The 19,101-nt window shown below is 33.4% G+C and overlaps 1 protein-coding gene, 2 non-coding genes and 1 pseudogene across 4 annotated transcripts; 1 reads left to right on the top strand and 3 right to left on the bottom strand.

Annotated features, from left to right (window-relative positions):
* Positions 1-488: 488 nt before the first annotated feature.
* Positions 489-3,531, bottom strand: LOC145603900 (chalcone synthase 1B-like; annotated as a pseudogene).
* Positions 3,532-10,462: 6,931 nt separating this feature from the next.
* Positions 10,463-15,585, top strand: LOC145603757 (cysteine synthase). 2 transcript variants are annotated; one of them, XM_081659739.1, is made up of 11 exons: positions 10,463-10,663; positions 11,911-11,965; positions 12,058-12,167; positions 12,291-12,348; positions 12,586-12,849; positions 12,938-13,075; positions 13,225-13,276; positions 14,461-14,540; positions 14,857-14,916; positions 15,039-15,119; positions 15,258-15,585. In XM_081659739.1, exons 2-11 carry the CDS (start codon positions 11,924-11,926, stop codon positions 15,348-15,350), a joined length of 978 nt encoding a protein of 325 aa, XP_081515865.1. In that variant the 5' UTR covers positions 10,463-10,663; positions 11,911-11,923; the 3' UTR covers positions 15,351-15,585. The 2 variants fall into 2 exon arrangements, with proteins under 2 accessions (XP_081515865.1, XP_081515866.1); XM_081659740.1 differs by having other exon boundaries at positions 10,663-10,735.
* Positions 15,586-16,018: 433 nt separating this feature from the next.
* LOC145606521 (U1 spliceosomal RNA) lies at positions 16,019-16,178 on the bottom strand. Its single transcript, XR_014105381.1, has one exon. It is a non-coding gene; the product is annotated as a U1 spliceosomal RNA (small nuclear RNA).
* Positions 16,179-17,760: 1,582 nt separating this feature from the next.
* On the bottom strand, positions 17,761-17,923 carry LOC145606351 (U1 spliceosomal RNA). The gene has a single exon (XR_014105251.1). It is a non-coding gene; the product is annotated as a U1 spliceosomal RNA (small nuclear RNA).
* Between the last annotated feature and the right edge of the window lie 1,178 nt (positions 17,924-19,101).

Raw genomic sequence — 19,101 nt, 5'->3', positions numbered from 1 at the left:
CCATGATCTAATGCATAACATATAAAGAACAAATAATTGTACCTTTGAAGCGTGATTCCACGTGCGATCAAGCAAGAACAAAGGGAGATAAAGAACTCCAAGCGTGATTCCTCTACTTGGTCCACGGGCACAAGTAAAACCTCCACTAATGCTAGTTAGTCGTGACTGAACGCTTCAATCAACCTTCAATGGAGAAGAGAGACATGAGCTAACCATGAATCACCACGACGAACACCACGAGCCACCATGAGGGGCACCGCACGTATGGACGTGAGGGAGAGGGGAGGGCCGTGAGTGAGGAGAGTGTTTTGGGTTTTGGGACTTGGTTGCTTCTTTCAAAATCTACTGTATGTTGATTGTTACTTCTTACATGCAACCCTAGGCAGGGATCTTATTTATAGATCACATCTCTAAATAAGAGCCCATGTCAAAAGCCCAAAACCCTTATCCTAAACACACTACTCTAGCCCAACACTCTACATGGTATGTCATAATCTCATGAGGCCTATTAATGGGCCTCTTACTTGTTTAACCCAATACCCTTGTTGAGTTCCAATCAGTGATTCCTATTGGTTTAAAAGCTCTAACAAGACATTCCTCAACATTCTTGGAGACAAACAAAGGAAGGTCCCTTCGAAGATGGAAAGTTTGTCCCATTTCAATGATCTCAGATGCTGGACCAGTGGTATCAAGCACGGTATCTTGTATGGCATGGATGAGTTGAAAGAGTGGTCTTTCAACGGACATATCGGGATCTGCACCCATAACTACAGCTGCAGCTCCATCACCAAATAAAGCTTGTCCGACTAATGAGTCAATATGATTTTCCGAGGGACCATGGAAATTGACTGTAGTGATCTCTGAGCACACCACAAGAACACGAGCTCCCTTATTGTTTTCAACAATGTCCTTGGCATGTTTCAAAATGTGGGGACCAGCATGACAACCAACCAAGTAAAGAACCATTCTGTGAACAGACGGTTTGAGTTCAAGGAGCTTAGCAACCTCATAGTCTGTGCCAGGCATTGACATAGCCAATGTGGTGTAAACAATGAGATGTGTTATCTTCGACTTAGATTGACCCCATTCTTTGAGTGCCTTTTCAGCTGCCTCCACACCCAATTTTGGTACATAGTCAATTGTCATTTCACGTCGAGCATCGTGAGATGGTTCTCCATAGGTTACCATGCTTGGATTTGCCTTGAGAATCTCCTCATTCAAGAAAAAGTGTCGCTTTTTGATTGTTGTTTTCTCACATATAAATTAAATAATATACATTAGTAGTGATACGAAAGTAGATTAACAAAAGAGGATATGTTAGATAGTTACTATGTTACACCACTACTAGAAAACAACCTACTTTCGACGGACGCAAAAAATTTGAAATTTCCGATGACTTTATATTCTATCGGAAATTTCCGTTAGAATATACATACTTCCTCCGTTTTTTTTATAGTTGCAACTATTTGACTTTTACACTATTTACGTGTTTCACTTTGACTAGCTTTGACGATTTATACATAAGTAAAAATATAGTCATGTGGGATGTTGTTAGATTCATCTCGATTTATACAGTTTTAATATCTAAATTTTATAATTTTTACTTATTGGTAATCAAAGAAATTAATGATTAAACATGCATCGGCAAGCGTGAAAAGATAAGTGTTGCAACTACTACCTCCGTCCCTATTTGATACTGTAGTTACTTTTGGGCAATTTTCATGAGAATTAATAAACATGAATAAGAAGTAGCAAAAGTACATTGAAAAAATAAATTTACATTGGGTATGCAAAAAAGTAGACAGAGAAAAAAAATTAAAGTACATGGGAAAGTTAAATTATTGGCACAAATATTTTTGCAAATTAGAGAGAATTTTGGTAAAAAAATATTAATATTAATGGTACATGAAAAAAATAAATGTGACTAACATTTTAGGGCATCAAAAATGAAATAAGCGACTATCAAATAGGGACGACAGGAGTACAAAAAAAACTGAGGAAGTATGCAATTAGTCCGTCGTAAATTTAAGTTCCGCCTTTAAATCCGTCGGAAATTTCAAACTAAATATAGTATATTATTAAAAAAAAAAAAAAACCGTTTTGTTGATTTTAAATTTCACGCCACGTCACTTTGCCACTCTTAGCTTTACTCTCTTAAAAAAAATAAATAAAAAAAAAAATCCTCTTATATTTCTCTCTTCACCTCTTCCTCACTTCTCTCTTTCTCACGCCTCTACTCTTCTATTTCTGTCTTCTCTTCTTCCGTTGCTCTGTTTTTTTGTTTTTCTCACGCCTTTCTATGCGTTTTTTACGATCTAATTCATGGTTTTTACGGTCAAATTCGACCTTGAAATCCCTCGGTGTAGAGGTTTTATGGTCGAATTTGGCCGGATTAAACCAAATTCGAGGTTAAATAATTCAAAGCTTCTGTTGTAAAGGTATCAGTGGCGGATCCAGAATAATATTTAACGGGGTCAAAGTGCATTTGATAAATTTTTATGGGGTCATTCGGTTAAAAATATACGGAGTAATTAATTTATATATATATATATATATATAATTTAATAAGAATTTTTTTTTTAATATTCAAATGGGGTCAAGGGACCCCACTAAATACCTCTCAATCCGCCACTGAAAGGTATGTTTTCTTGTTTTATTTTTTTTTGGTTAATTTTTGGGTTGTGACTGTGGTTTTCGACGGCGGCGGTGGTTGTTTCCGGTGGGTGGTGGGTGGTTTTTTTAGGATAGGGGTAGTTCAACCAGATTTGTTAGGGTTAGGGTTAGGGTTGTAGATGTGGGTCTGGTTTTGGTGGGTTACGGTTAGGTGGGGTGGGTTAAGGTGGTGAAATCCCTTCCGACGTCGGAAATTTCTTCGGGAAAGTGTTTTCAGAAAAGGGCGTTTTTCCGACAAACACTTTTACGACAACAGTTTCCGACAGAAAAATTGCCTATTTTCTAGTTTCCCTCCATGTTTTTTTTAAGTGTTACACTTTTCATTTTTGGCTGTATTTACACTTCCTTTTATGGCAAAAAGCTACATTAAAAATATTATATCTCTCTCCTCTCATGATCTTCACCCAAACCCACCACTACTTTTTTATTATATCTTTCCTCTCACATTCATTACTTTTCAATAAACTATTAACCCCACTATCTTTCTTTTACATACAATTTTTTAATACTTCAACTACCCCACTAACCTCTTATTTTATTTAAATCAATTACATTGCCTAAAACTATGTGTCGGTCAAACTGTAGCACTTAAAAAAACACGGAGGGAGTATTATACATAGACCGTTAAACAATAAAGCATCTTGTAACAAAAGTAAGGCAAAATAACATAGAAAACTTACAAATACGCTTGAATTTTTCCTTTAACTCAACTTTGTGTTCACTGTTGGTAACCTTAAAGTAATAATCAGGATAGTCTTTTTGATAGATATAGTTTGGAGGATTAGCAAATCCAATACCCAAAATGCAAGCAGGACCAACTGCCCTTTGAGAATTCCTAATCTCTTGAACACTTTCCATTTTAATTTAATTGCTTATCTTACAAATTAGTACTAGTAAATATTGTGTGATGTGATGAGAAGAAGCAAAGATATGTATATATATATCAGTATATGCAACCCCTTGTGTAGTTGTATAACCTATAGTTTAAATTAAGTACTAGTAAATGGGTTTGGTGCCCGCCTTTCATACCCCATTGGATTATATTATTAAGAATTCGACGACTTAGAAACTTTTTGTCACATTAGACTTGTTAATAATAGCGTGCTTATGCGAAGAGCCGAAGACATTAACACCCTCAACTATTATTAACATTTTATTATCTCAATCTCTATGTTTCTTCTTATTTTATGACACGTTATCAGCACCAAATCTAGCTAATTGAACAAGCCGACTGTGCAAACAAACAAAAGAAATCAATAGCACATTACGTTTATTTTGCTTAAGTTGCAATTACATAGTACAAAGCATGCATCTATCATTAAGCCGTAATTTCCGATATAATTACATGTTAGATTATTTTGTTTTATTTTATTGTTCTTGAATCAATTCCGAATGTAACTTCCTGTTTGATTTTAAATTTTGGCAAATTAAATCAGCTAGGTTTGTGTCGAATTTGATGAATTTATGCTTTCATTAAGCTTTTGGTTAATCTATATTGAGCAAATTATTTACATGTAATATGATAATCAATTAAACAAATTAAAGAAAATATATAGAATATTAGGGTTATATACAAATTCTTAAATGGACCGGATTCACACTACTTTATTGTGGACCACTAATATTAGAGAAACCATAGTTGTTTTATTAATATAAAAAAAGGTTTCCATAATAATAAAAAAGGTCACTATATTGAAATAAAAGTCATTTAATAATATATAGTGATAAAATACTTTATATACCGATCAATATGAATAATAAATGTTACTATGTTAAAATTAGCGTCATAACGTCGTACTTTAAATTCACAATAACATTAAACGTTATACAAGTTCTAATATAGATTACTACCTTGAAAATAAGGTTACTATGTTCAAAATAAGGGTCACTATGTTGAATATAATGTCAATTGCGTGTGTATAAATCTCGGGTACACAATAATATTATTGTGGATCATGTTCACTCAAGTCTTTTTGTAGTATTATATTATTGATGAATGATTTAAGCATCAAGGAATTCTTGCATTATCAATAATCCATTAGATGCTATAAAGTTGACTCATGAAGTTTCATAGTAAATGTTTGGAGCATTTCAAGAAAGGTCACAAAAGACTTTATAATTTTGATAGACTTTGTGGATTATGCTATCTCGATGTTTTGTCGAGCTAAGATCCCCATTATTCAACTATTATTGTGTGTCGTGTTAGTACTAATTTGTATAGTCAATATTATTAATTTTTTTTCATTTTGCTTATGAAACCATTTGACCATACCGTACATTCCGTCTTTCTTTTTGCTATTAATCATAATACCACCTTAATTTATACGAGATGTGTATATATAAATATAGAAAAATATATACGCAGCCCTAAAGGCTGCATATAAAAAGCCAAAATGGAAAGAATTGATTACACCGATTTACTCGTGAATTGTCGATAAATTCCCAACTTTTTTTTTTGAGAGCCACAAGGGCCAGGTGATGAGAATCGATCTCAGAATCACCTTGAATCAGGAGGAAGCTCTAACCACTCGAGCTAACTCTCAACTGATCTGAACTGAAACAAGTCCAAAAGAACAGGACCATAGAGTTCCAGCAGTGAAATTTAATTGCTGCCAAGTCAAATGGTTATAACTTACCCTGCACCTTAAACATTCCAAAGCCAAATAATCGATTACTTTGAAAGGACTCATCATAAATAAATTCCCAACTTAATACTAAAAAAGGAAGTATATTAAATGCTTATATGCATATAGCATTACCCTATATAAATATATAGCACAAAATATTATTAATCAATCGAACTCGGATTTTATAGCACAAATTTTTTTATTGTCATTATATTGTTACCTTATTACTTCGTATTTATGGTATAAGATATTACTCTGTGATGTTTGGTTTTTCGTCATTCGATTAGAGTGTTGTACATTTGCTTTGATTTTAATGCTAATGTTTTTTTTTTAACACACACCAAAGAAAATATTATAGATAAGGCCTAAGGGCCATTAAACAGAGACATAGTCTTGAGTACATAGTAGCAGGAAAATAAACATAGAGTGGCAATGCTAAGGGGGGATATCCCAGCATTCCCATACAGCAAAAGTATAAAATAACTTAAGGTACTAGTGATAAAAGCAGTAGTAGTGACAGCATCATCAAGCGTATTGCCAGAAGCTTGATGAGAAGATCAGTTTCGCTTAGGGTCTCTTGCAAAAACATCAGCAACAGGTTTCGGTGGGTAGTAGTAATACTTCAAATCATCTTCAGTCATTTGTGCTCCCATTTTAGCTAGTCCATGGGCCACTGCATTTGCTGCTCTCTTCGCGTGGTGGAAGACAAAAATCCAATCTTCATCTAGCATCTTCTTGATGTCTTGAATAATCATCCCCAGCTCATGGTGTAAGTAGTCTTCAGCGTTCACAAGCATTTTCTGTAAAGCTTCAGCATCCGTTTCGACTTCTAAGTGATGGAGGTTGAACTTCTTTGCTGCAATGAGTCCCTCTCTGATAGTGATAAGCTCTGCTGCTTCTGGACTGACTGCTCGAAGCTTCAAAGTAAATCCCACTAACCAAGAACCATCATCATTCCTGATCACTCCTCCTCCACCAGCTTTGTTCTCTCCCTTCCAGCTCCCATCTGTATTCAATTTTTTATAGCCCATCTGCGGAAGCTTCCAATCAACCTGGTCGCTATTCATGATAGGAACACCATTCCTAGTCTGAAAAACAGAGTTATTGCAGTAAAGATCATTACTGAATTTTGCAAACAAGAGTTGAATTCTTGTCATGGATTTGTCGAAAACCGCCTTGTTCCTGTAATTCCACAAATGCCAAATACCAATTGCAAAAATAATTTTCCATTGCATTTTCTGATTGAGATTAAAGAAAACCCAATCCCCACCAATTATTATTTTGGAATTGATATAAGTCAATAGTTTTAGCAACTCTGATTTTAGCAAAGATCATATTCCAAAGGCTCGAGGAAGAAGGGCAATCTCTGAATAGATGGAGATGATCTTCATCAGCCCCATCACATCGACCGTAGATCGGGTTAAAATTTGGAATTTTGGTCTTGAGACGGGTTCCAACTGGTAGTATAGAATGAACAAGATTCCAAATTAACATCTTATATTTGAATGGGATGTCAATGTGCCATATTTTCATCCAATTAAAATTGTGAGAGGAGGTGGAAAGAGAGGGAGGAGCAGTGATAGCATTATATTGTATCTTCCTTATTTTAATGCTAATTGATAGATATTATATTTAGGATAATATTTGTCGCAGATTAGGATATATCAAATGTATATTTTGTATGTTTATCGTAACTAGGATTCCTAATGTAATTAGGCCTAGCATTGTAAACTCTATATATTATGATCAATGGTACACACTCCAGATTGAGGAGTTTTCCCGAAATCTAACACTAATGTAACTGATTTGAAATGTGCTACAAGTATAGATTATATTGTATCTTCCTTATTTTATCTTGCTACAAGCACCCAATTGACTCTTTGAAGAAGTTGAACAGTACATTGTATTTTACTCCTATGAAAATCTCACAGATTGTTCATATATATGTGTTTCCAAGTGGCCATCTATATTTAATTTCTAAAAAAAAAAAAAAAAACTTTGCTTGATTTAATTCTGTTAGTTTCAGGATAGTCTAAAAGAATGTGTTAAAGTTATGAACTAATTCTATCAATGCTTAATTTTAATCTTGATTTATTAGTGTTAAATTGTTTGAATAATAGGGTGATTATTGCAGTGTTATCCTCTTACGTACTTCGGTATCTCCAAAATGGATTTTATTTTTATATAACCTGTTTTATCAGTAATTTGGCATCACACAATAAGCCTTATAGTAACATGTTGTTGCATTATATATTGTACCATTTAGTCCATTTTATTTTGACATCAATTTCATTAAATTAGAATTCATTCTATATTTTATCTTTGATTAAAGTTACTTTTTCTTTCCCTTACAATACGCGTGATACATGATTATCTAAAAGACTAAAACTATATAATATATATTGCTAGTAACCTCTTCGTGTAGATTATTATTCTGTATAAATATTATGCTTAACTTGCACTATTGCTTTGTATAGTGAATGATATCATATTGAATCTTGCAAAACTTGATTTTGTGACCCTATGATATTATTGGAAAGAACTACTTAATTATCTTGGTTGTAAGATGATAAAATTTACAAATCTTCAAGAATAATATGAAGATACATATATGACCTAGAAATTTCTATTAGTTTCTAAAGTATGTTGCTTAAATATATAATCTACCATTCACAATATTAATGTGATTCTATAAACACAATGTCAATTAAAAAATATATAAAATGTTTTCAGTAGTATATATATTATGTTTTGGATGGATATTTAAGATACTAAACTCTATATGAGTGTTAATAGGCAACTAGATTAAATTACTCCTAGAAGTGAATGTGAATTTGTATGATTGAAAGGGTAAATGTTTGCATGACTATTATAATTTGTATAAAAAGCTCATAAGAATTGCAAACATGACTACATAATATTCATTTGAGTAAGAAAAATTATGAGTTACAGAAATTGAGCATGACATTATTATGAGATTCTTAATCGAAATATGTATTCATTATGCCCATACCTTAATTTTGGAAATTTTCAATATAAAGATTCATATAATTGGACTGAAAAAATAACTTTGCACTAGTAGAAAAATTCATTTTGGCACCAAGTCATTAGCACCAGTTATTAAAAATCGTTGGCAAAACTTAGGCGAAAAACTGGTGACAAATTAGTGAAATGGCGCCGATTTAAAGTTACCCAAAAAAAGGCTAAAAGTTACCTTAAAATTAGCTAAAAGTTACCTTTATACTACTCGATGTACATTAATATTAGTGTAAATCGGGTGTATACAAAAGTTTTTAATTATTAAATTGAATCTCTTAAAGCAAAAATATTATCATATAAAATCTTATCTAATCATATTAACGTTAAAAATGTGAGTTATAGTATAAAACATGGGACTCAATTGTTGCAAAGTATGGGGAAAGGGGACTCAATTTATTTTATAGAGGAAAAGGGGACTGAGGTTAAATCATCAGTAATCAATCAATAATAACTATAACTATTATATATATATATATATATATATATATATCTTAAAAGACACACCAGCAATGACACGTGTCATCTCCTGGTGTGTTTTTAGTTATTTTTTTTAAAAAAAAATATTGATTAAGTAAATCAAATTATTTACAAAAATAACATTATTTTATATACATATTCCATATTAATAAGTAGTACTTATAATATTTACAATAAAAAGATTTCACAAATCTTTCTAAAATATAAACCAAAAATCATACTCGCAGTAATTTGTGACCTACTTTATAGCAAGAAAATACATAGCTTTGATTTTTTGCCTACTTTTGTTTCAATTGTGTATTAGAAGCTACAATTAAAAAATCGATATATCACATACTTTTATTATTTCTCGACTAATTTATAATAAAATACTTATAAATCAATAATCTATAATTATATATAACTGTAGATCACCGTGCATTGCACAAGAGCTAACCTAGTTTCCAGTTAAAGGGGTGTTTTTAGGTGACTTAACTCACATTTAACCCAAGAAGAATTAAGTCCCTCATTATTGTGTTGATTAAACCAAATGAATTTAATACCTTCATTAATCATTCTTGCTTTTCTTTCCCTTTTTTTTTTTTTGAAAGAAACGTGAAGCTTAATATTAATCAAGGACTTAAATTACATCTCATCTAGGTCCGCAATAGTGGATACACTATGCGGAAAAGAACTCAGAAACAATTGTTCAACCCCACCCATAGGAACTAGCCTGGCCAACAACATTCCCCTCTCTCTTCTCGTGGCTACAAGAAAAGGCATCAAAGCCACCATTCAAAATATCAATATCTTCAAGAACTAGATCAGTAGGAGTTCTTCCATTATGAGATAGCACTCCCCTCGCTGCACACATGTCCACCTGAGACAGCAGCATTATATGATCTGAAGTATAATCGTTTGATATTAAGAGAGTGCAACAACAAAAGCTTTGTTTTTTTTTTTTAATTTGTTATCCAAAAAAATAATCTTTTCAATAATAATTTCTTAACAAAAAAAAAAAAAAAAAAAACCAAAGCACGTTCTTCATCTTCATGGTCTGTAGCTTATTTGTCTTTCATTTGTAGTAGAAGCACACATCAGTAGTTTCAATGAAGGCTTGCAGAGCCCTGAAATTAAAAAGAAAAATTTTAAAAAAAAATTATGGACTGTATTAAAATAAAAAAAAATTAGGGACTCAATTCTTTTCAAAAAAAAAAAAAAAAAAAAAAAAAAATGGTTAACCAAAGGGACTCAATTGTTTAACCAAGGGGACTCAATTCTTTCCCCTTAATCAATTAAAACCCACCGATAACCCAAGCCCGTTCTAGCCCAGTCCCCTTTTCATCTATTAAATAAATTGAGTCCCCTTTTCCCATATTTTGCAAGAATTGAATCACCTATTTTAGACTTAACTCCTAAAAATGTTCATTGACAATTTGATATACATGCCAACCTATTAAGGAAAGAACTATTTTTTAAAATGGAATAATTCTATTTTTTATTTATTTTTTATTTTTTATTTTTTATTTTTTGGGTTTTCTTCATAAATGGAAGGATTGTATTTTGATGAAAATGAAAATAAAAATAGAAAATAGAGAAACCTTGAATTTGAATGACAGATGGATCAATCATGAATTAGGACAACATTGTGGAAAAGAGGGCATATTATGCCAACCCATATCCACATGTGAAATGATATTCTACATACGAAGTATAATTCTATATTTTTATTTTAGTAAAGTCTATAAATCGTGCATGTAAAACAATTAATCATAAAATCAAACAAACGATTTTCTTGGATTATTTAATCACCTCTTTCCTCTGCAATCACTATCAATTCTTCCCCAGATTTCTATCTCAATTTTAAGGTTTGTGAACATCTTCTCCCTTTGACTTAAAATTCATTGCTTTCTACTGTTATTTTTCATTTCTTCATCTGGGTATGTTAAATAATTCTCTATTAATTCTGTTACAGCCCTTTTGTTCGATTTTAATTGTTCAGAATTCTGTTTATTTTCTGGGTTTTTTAATTTATAATTTTGCCTATTTCTGTTCGGTCTTGATTGCTTGAATTCTGAAGAAATTTAATTTTTTGAGTGTTTTTGCTTATTTGATTGATGGGTAATTTAGGGACTTCTGTTTTTCATTTTTCTTATTTTTAGTTTGGTGTTTGAGGGTTTTTGATTTTGCATGGGTATAATTGCTATGATTAAATTTGTTCTGGAAAAATTGTTTAGCTAATTATAATGGAGTATTCAACACATAATTGACATTGGTAAGAAATTTGCAGTGGTTTTGTTTGAGAAGGGGGTTTGCAAGCACATCTACACATGTAGCACTTGAACTAGATAGAAGCAAATAGAAGGAGAGGATAGATTCTTGAGTCAGGCAGCTGACCCAAACGCCCAATTCATTTTGAAATGAGGCTATGACATTTTCCGGGAATACCATGATAGATAGATTATTGGTATAGGCAGCTGGCCCAATGTATTTTAGGAATGAGGCTTTGGGGGCAGCTTTGGTGTTTTTCGGGAGTTACCACGAAAGATAGGTTTTTGATTAAGGAAGCCGACCCAAAATTTTGCTTGGGAATGAGGCTTAGGCATCTTCCAGGATGCCACGAGAGATATCCATGCTCTGTTAGAGCTATATTATCCATAGCATGAATTCCATTCTTTAGCATTAAAAAGTTTAGTGTAAATAATACCTTCCTCCGTTTTCTTTTAGATGCAACACACCCTTTAGTGCGGTAATTAAGAAAGGTGGGGTTTACATGATATAATAAACTTTAATATAGGATGAGTGGTTGTTAGGAGTGTAATTTAGTGGGTCATTTGCTTTAAATAAGGGATATAGTATAGTTTTTCTCTAAAGTAACTTTCCTTTTATAGTGTGTTGCAAGTATTGTGACATTTCCTTTTTAGGGAAGTGTTGCAAGTAAAAGAAACGGAGTAAGTATGATTTAAAAGTGATGCTCTTAGATATAATAATGTTGCAATTAGCTATTAGTTTATTGGTTGTTTTTTCATTTCATCTATGGTTAAGTGCAATACCTGTTTGACTACCAAGATGTATGGTAATATGGTTGAAGTTTGTTGATTGTGTTTGATTGCAGTATATAATCCAAAATGGTTGAGGAGAAGGCCTTCATTGCTAAAGATGTCACTGAAGTAAGTAGCCTGACCCTTTTGTACCCTCATGGTAATATATCATTATTTATTTGATCATATCGTTTAATGTGTTAAATTTGGGACTTGTGTAGTTGATTGGAAAAACGCCATTGGTGTATCTCAACACTGTGGTCGATGGCTGTGTTGCTCGTGTTGCTGTGAAGTTGGAAGGAATGGAACCTTGCTCTAGTGTCAAAGACAGGTTATTTTCGTCTTTCTGAGTGTGTAGTTATTTTATTTGTTGGGGTGAGTGAGATCCTGGCATGGGTATCATTTGCTATATGTGTTTGACTATACACATCTTCAAATTATTGTGCTCTTGCAGGATTGGGTTCAGTATGGTCACTGATGCTGAAAAAAGCGGGCTAATTACACCTGGAGAGGTTAGTATTCAGTAATATTTTTGAATATAGAATTTTATGTTAAGGATGTAGTGACTAGCATGAATGAAATTCTACATGATGAATGTGTTGATAAATTTACACCTTTTAGAGATTGCTAGGGATATTTTAGGCGGATAAGCTTAACATGGCAAGGTCTAAGCTATGTTCATACTGTTGTAAAATTCTTTTGATGTGCTGAATTGCTGATGGATGTGTTCTTTTTTCTCTATGGTTTAGAGTGTCCTAATTGAGCCCACCAGTGGAAATACTGGCATTGGATTAGCCTTCATTGCAGCAGCTAAAGGTTACAAGCTCATCATTACGATGCCAGCATCAATGAGTCTTGAGAGGAGGACTATTCTCAGGGCCTTTGGTGCTGAGCTTGTCCTTACTGATCCAGCAAAAGGTATGAAAGGGGCTGTACAAAAGGCTGAGGAGATCCGTGACAAGACTCCTAATTCATATATTCTACAGCAGTTTGAAAACCCTGCCAACCCAAAGGTAATGCTTGTTGGTGCAATTTTGTTATTTCTTCATTGGATTTATAACTTATTGGAACATTGCTCTGACACTTCTATTCTTTGTGTAGATTCATTATGAAACAACTGGACCTGAAATTTGGAAAGGCACAGGTGGAAAAATTGATATATTTGTCTCTGGAATAGGGACTGGAGGCACAATTACAGGTGCTGGAAAATACCTTAAGGAACAAAATCCAGATGTTAAGGTCAGTTCTGGCATTGATATGTGACAAATTTCTGAAAGTGTGCCATATGAAGTTCTATGCAGATGTATGTGAATATTTATCTCCTTTTTCTACTTCCTCTTTCATACCCTTATCAAAATTATCATATGTTTTTTGTCTTCATTCTTCAGCTGATTGGTTTGGAACCAGTGGAAAGTGCTGTATTGTCTGGAGGGAAACCTGGTAAGTAATAAAGCTATGACCACTGAATCTCTTGTTAATCTCCTATTATTGCTGGGGAGAGGCCTAAAGAAAATTATTTCAAAATTTATAATCATTTAGTTGTCAGTAAACATGGATAATTGTGCTGCCAGTATATCCTGTTTTCAGAGGAAAACCATGCTAAAGGGTATCTAGGCTTGTCATTGAAGTAACTTCCCAGTTCATTCTACCTGTGTTCATCTTATGTAATGCTATGCTAGCCTATACCTTGTAATACTCTGTTATGGACTGATTTTCTAACTTAGTATTTCTGATTTAACAAGGCGTATGAGTAAAGATGAAAGCTTGATGTTTGATTGATGATGGCTAAAAGGTTACAAATGTTAGTTTAATAGCTTGAGGCTATTACTCTCTTGATAACTTTAGGTTATCACTCTCTCTTAGTAAATTGAGGTTGCCGTTTTCTCTCATTTCCCCAAATCTCATGCCTTTCTATTGCTATGCTACTGCCCTTTGATAATCGAACAAAACTACAAAAATAACCAAGTGCTGATAATGTCTGTCCTCTACTGCCCAATAGTATCAGAATTCAGTCCTTTGTTGCCACACTCCCTACTCCCTAGTGCTCCCTTGATTAATTTTGTCTCTTAATTAATTTTTTCCATTACATACTTGGCAAGTTGGGACTCATCTTCTCTTGTTTAGATATGACCCCCTGGTGTATAAAAGGAATGGAATTGGAGAGATCTATTTTCCTTCCCGTTATAATATTAAATCCTTTCGATTGTGGAAACATTTGGAAGGAAACTACAAACTCGCATCTTCCCTTCTCTCCCTTTCCACAATAGCTATCCAAATATAGTGCTGACCAGTCGAATTCTGTTTTGGCCTTTTGTATCCACGTTGAAACTCTTTAGTGCCAAAAAAAAAAAAAAAAAAAAAAATAAATCATAATTCACTTCCATGAAGTGCATAGCTTACTTGTAATTGTTGTAGAGAAAACCTTGATTGGTTTCTATCCCCAATCGAGAGGGATACTATGTACTCAAGTACTCAACTTTCTCTGATTATCACGACTGGTCCTTTGTCAACACATTATTCTTGGAGTTCTGAAAAATAAAAGAATCGTAGTCTAAGTTTATTAGGCAATGTTAGAGAATTAACTTGGTAAAATTGCATGTTTGACTGTTTGTGTACATGTGCAGGCCCTCACAAGATTCAAGGACTTGGAGCTGGATTCATACCTGGTGTTCTGGATGTGAATCTTATCGATGAAGTGGTCCAGGTGAGCCTTCTACATGATGGATTTCTTCCTCTAATTATGTTAAATGCTAGTATGTATATTTCTCTATAGCTCCACGATTGTTCTGTTTTTCTTTTGTTACTTAATTTGGTAGGTGTTTTCCATTAGAACACAAGTTTTTCTCCATTAATAGTCACTCACTATTAACATATAATGATACTCTCTCTAGCTGTAACTTCTTGGTATTACATACTTCATGTATGTCTTTGATATTTATATAAATAAATGGAGAACTCACCACCTTTCATTTATCTTTTTCTTTCTTCCTCTTTTGTGGCGGGTGGACTAAATTATACAGATATCCAGTGAAGAATCTATTGAAATGGCCAAATTGCTTGCCCTCAAGGAAGGTTTGCTGGTAAGTTCTTGAAATTTTAGTGTATTTTACTTGCTTTCTCCACCTGCATCTGTCTTGTAACCTTCGTTGTACATTATCTTTGTATGATAGTAATATGTTGTTTGGGAAAAATCATTTTTCAGGTTGGGATTTCATCTGGCGCTGCTGCTGCCGCCGCCATTAAAGTAGCTAAGAGGCCTGAAAATGCTGGAAAACTCATAGTTGTAAGCCCACTGCTCTTTTCTCCTATACTAAAGTTTCATGGTCTAATTAAAGACTGATAAAATAAAAAATATATTACACAGTACACTTCGGATGGCGGCTTCTTTTGACTAATTACATCCTTGTTTTTTTTTTATCAGGCTATCTTTCCCAGCTTTGGTGAACGATATTTATCCTCCGTGTTGTTTGAAACAGTGAGGAAGGAGGCAGAAAGCATGCCTATTGAGTCCTAAGCTTTGAGTTTACCTTTCATGATATCGGATACTTCACAGCCAGTGCTCCTTGAGTGTTATTCCATTTGTCTTTAGTTTTTCTTTTTCTGTATTCGTAGACTTGCGTATCATGGCCCTTGTGTATTGGAATAATGACAGTTTGTTCCTGATCTTTGGTCATACTGCACTAGCAACCATGGTTTGCGATGTACGAAAATACTGTTTCACTTCCTATAATGAACCTGCACTTATTGTACATCCTGTTGACTCTCGTGATTTCCCAGGATTTCTAGGATTGAAATTTAAAATCCCTTAAACTTGGCTTAGTTTCCTAGGAACTTCATCTGATAAAATCAAGCGTAATATCTTTCTATAGGATAAACAACATTACAACAACATATCATCATAAAACTTAATAAGCTTAATACTGATGAAATATAGGAGTCGCCTTTAAATAAGAGGTAATTTAATTAATTGGACATGAAATCCAAATTTTGATCAATAAAATATACTTCCTCCGTAGACACGTTTTGACTTTAGCACTATTCATCCACCTGTAATGAAAAATATTTGTTACATACTTTCATAATATCCCTTTTCATAATTTTTGCATAAAAAACTAAAAAGTTAGATAGAAAGGAATTTTTTCTAATTCATCAGTTAACAAAAAATTTCAGAATAAGATTTAGGTAGGGGCTGCGCGAACGCAAGCCCCACTATCACAAATTATGACGTACACTCTCCCTCTTGGGGAGATGTTAGGCAGGCGCCCTTCCCAAGTGCAATGGAAGTCACCTCCCTAGGCCATGGGCCTTCTTGATCGCCCATTGACCCCGTCCAGGTAAGTATGTTTTAAGGCAGTCATATGCCGATAATTTATATTCTTCTTAATCAATCCGGTTTTATGCTCCGTCGATGTGGGACAACTCCAAAAATACTCAGTATAACGTTATGTGCAGTTTGGATATTTAATAATCTGCAAGTTTTTATATTTTGATTATGATGAAAGTCATGAAACAGATTGAATTTTTTTTTTCAGGGAATAATCCTTTTTATCAAGTTGAATACAAATTAGACATTGTGAGAATACACAGTAATAGTATAATCCTTTATTAAGTTGAATACAAATTAGAGAATTATGACTTTTTATGTGTGATGATTGTATCGCGATATTAACAATAGTATAAAAGTAGGTTTAACAATTAAAATTCGTTAATGTCCTTGGGTGGTACCCAAGACCTGGAATCGAATCTCTTATGTATGCATTACTACCCTTGCGACTCTTTTTACACCGGCCAAAAAAAATATTGCACAAGGCAATTCGTGTATAAAGTCTCCCAAAAGTTGGAAGTATTGACTGGAATTGAATGGTACTTTGGATCAACCGGATCTCTATCAATTACACATCGACGATCTTGTCCATATAAATCAATAATACGTTGCGACATGATAAGGTAATCTATAAGCGCACAATAAGTTGCTAGATATAAGATCTCTCCATACGGGAGCAACTTGTAAATTGTATTTACTCGCATTTATATACTTTGATCTTACAAAGAATTACATCCCTTTCTGAAATTTCTTCTCATTTGAAACTTAGATATGATTGGCTGATACACTCCAAAAAACATAAACAAAAAAAATAAAAAAAAATAAAGTAGAAAGCAGAAAGCAAAAGCATAGTAAGATTATTTACAAGAGAAGTACTCCAGTTTTTTAGCTAATTACAATGTCCCAGCTCAAGAAAGACAAGCTTAGTGACATCCCAAAAAAAAATACTGTTCATAGCACTTGAAAAATTTATATGTTTGCGAGGAAGGAAGATAATTTTCTTGATGTAAGAATGAAAAAAGAAGAGCATATGGACTATGAAGTGTGCCTTCAACGCTTCCAGCTGTAAATGGAGGTTTAGTTTAGTTGGTTGATGAGGAATTAAATATTTTGTTTTATTTAACAAACTAAATAATGATATATACTTAAGTATCCAATCTAAAAAATAAAAAAAACAAATGCAACCAAATACTACCTTCGTTTTTATTTAGTTGACACGTTTTGACTTTAGCACTATTCACACACCTCCCTTTGATCATGTTTTATCTTTATACGTAATAAAAAAATAGTTATGTAGGATCTTGTTAGATTCGTCATATTATACTTTCAAAATATCAACTTTTCATAATTTTTGTTTATCGATAATGAAAGATATTAATGATTAAATTACACTTAGCAACCGTGACCAAAAAAACGTGTCAATTATTACAAAGAAACAGAGAAAGTATAACCCAAAACTCAAAAACCACCCACCAGTCCACCAAACACAGAACTGAACCACGAGAACCGAACTCGAAAGACAAACCACTAGACTATTCCAGAATTGAAAATTATCATTGGCTGATAAACTTATGGCTAGAAATTTTAATATTAGAACCAGACAGGGGCCGCGCGAACGCAGGCCCCCGCTACCACAAATTATGACGTACGCTCTCCCACTTGGGGAGACGTTAGGCAGGCACCCCTCCGGTATGTGCAATGGAGGCCACCAACCTAGGCCATGGGCCTTCTTGATCGCCCATAGACCCCGTCCAGGTAAGTAATTTAGACGCTTTCTATCCATCTTTATTTATACTAACTCTTTCTAGCTTTCTTTTCTATCTCACCGATGTGGGATACAAAGTTGTCATACAACTACTCAAAGTTGTCCTATTACTTTTTTTTGAATGGAAAGTTGTCCTATTACTGCTATCAATTTTCAGTGGATATTTTATTTATCCTAACTTCTAAGCCTTCAAAGAGACCTTATTACCTCAGATCTATTGCTGTATTGCAATATATTGTTCTTTATAAAGTGATTATTAATCAAAATTGGACCAATGCAAGATAAAATGAGAAGTTGAAATATTACGTGAACTACTTATTCGATATATATATGGTTGAATGTTCATACATAAGTGGAAAATTGGAAATACACTAAGTGAGACTTTGTGTTAGCACTCCTTACAAACTAAATAAAAAAAAAAAAAAAGGCATTAGGCATGAGAAATGACTTACCTAGCTTCATTCGTCAAGTCACCCTTCATAAATTGTAATTAAGGATGTCCAAAATCTCTAATATTAGCCCATCGTGATAAGTCGTTTCCTCAATCTTATGTTCCCTATATGTCAGTACTACGACAATTTTTTTTGAGAAATAAAATTTAGCTTATAACCTTAAGTCCTTAATAAATAGGTTGTGTTTACAAAGGGGTGTTTTTGTAAACTCGTGTGGTAAGGAAGGTTTAGCAGGTAGCGTGGGTTTCATTCTTTGGTTTTTAAGGTTTGTATCTGAAAATCTGAAATATTGGGACTTTGTTGTACTTTTGTTCAATATATTCAAAACTTGAGCAATTGGTTTCTTGCTCTTTGGCTCTACATCTTAATTATAATCAAAACGATTTACAATGGACTAAATGATAAGTTGTTTTAGGGTATGAGTATTCGGTAGGAATATAAAAAGAGTTTCGCTCTCTCAGTCAATTTTAATCACAAATACTTGCTTTCTAACCACAAGAAAACTAATGTAGGTAATGATAATAATTGCATTTAGTTAGGATTAGAATAAAAAATAGATCGGTTTAATATCGAGCATGTGGACTAATTTAACTACTCTATGATTGTCCTCAAAGTCATAACTCTCCTCAAAATAACTCTCAGTAGATCGGGGAGTATGGGAATAAATCTGGGAGATACATAGTAGTTGACGTGAGTGAAATCCAAGTGGTATACAATTGGCGAG

The sequence above is a fragment of the Chenopodium album genome, chromosome 22 (genome assembly GCF_948465745.1).
Source record: "Chenopodium album chromosome 22, dcCheAlbu1.1, whole genome shotgun sequence".
Lineage (NCBI taxonomy): Eukaryota > Viridiplantae > Streptophyta > Magnoliopsida > Caryophyllales > Amaranthaceae > Chenopodium > Chenopodium album.
The sequence above is the reverse complement of the archived record's forward strand: the minus strand, read 5'-3'. Positions and strand labels throughout refer to the sequence as shown.

Bases quoted from the DNA above. Each gene is read 5' to 3' on its own strand.
- LOC145603757 (XM_081659739.1), top strand. From the start codon at position 11,924: ATGGTTGAGGAGAAGGCCTTCATTGCTAAAGATGTCACTGAA. The intron at 13,076-13,224 runs GTCAGTTCTGGC...TTCATTCTTCAG, and splicing joins AACAAAATCCAGATGTTAAG to CTGATTGGTTTGGAACCAGT. The intron at 14,917-15,038 runs GTAAGTTCTTGA...ATCATTTTTCAG, and splicing joins CCCTCAAGGAAGGTTTGCTG to GTTGGGATTTCATCTGGCGC.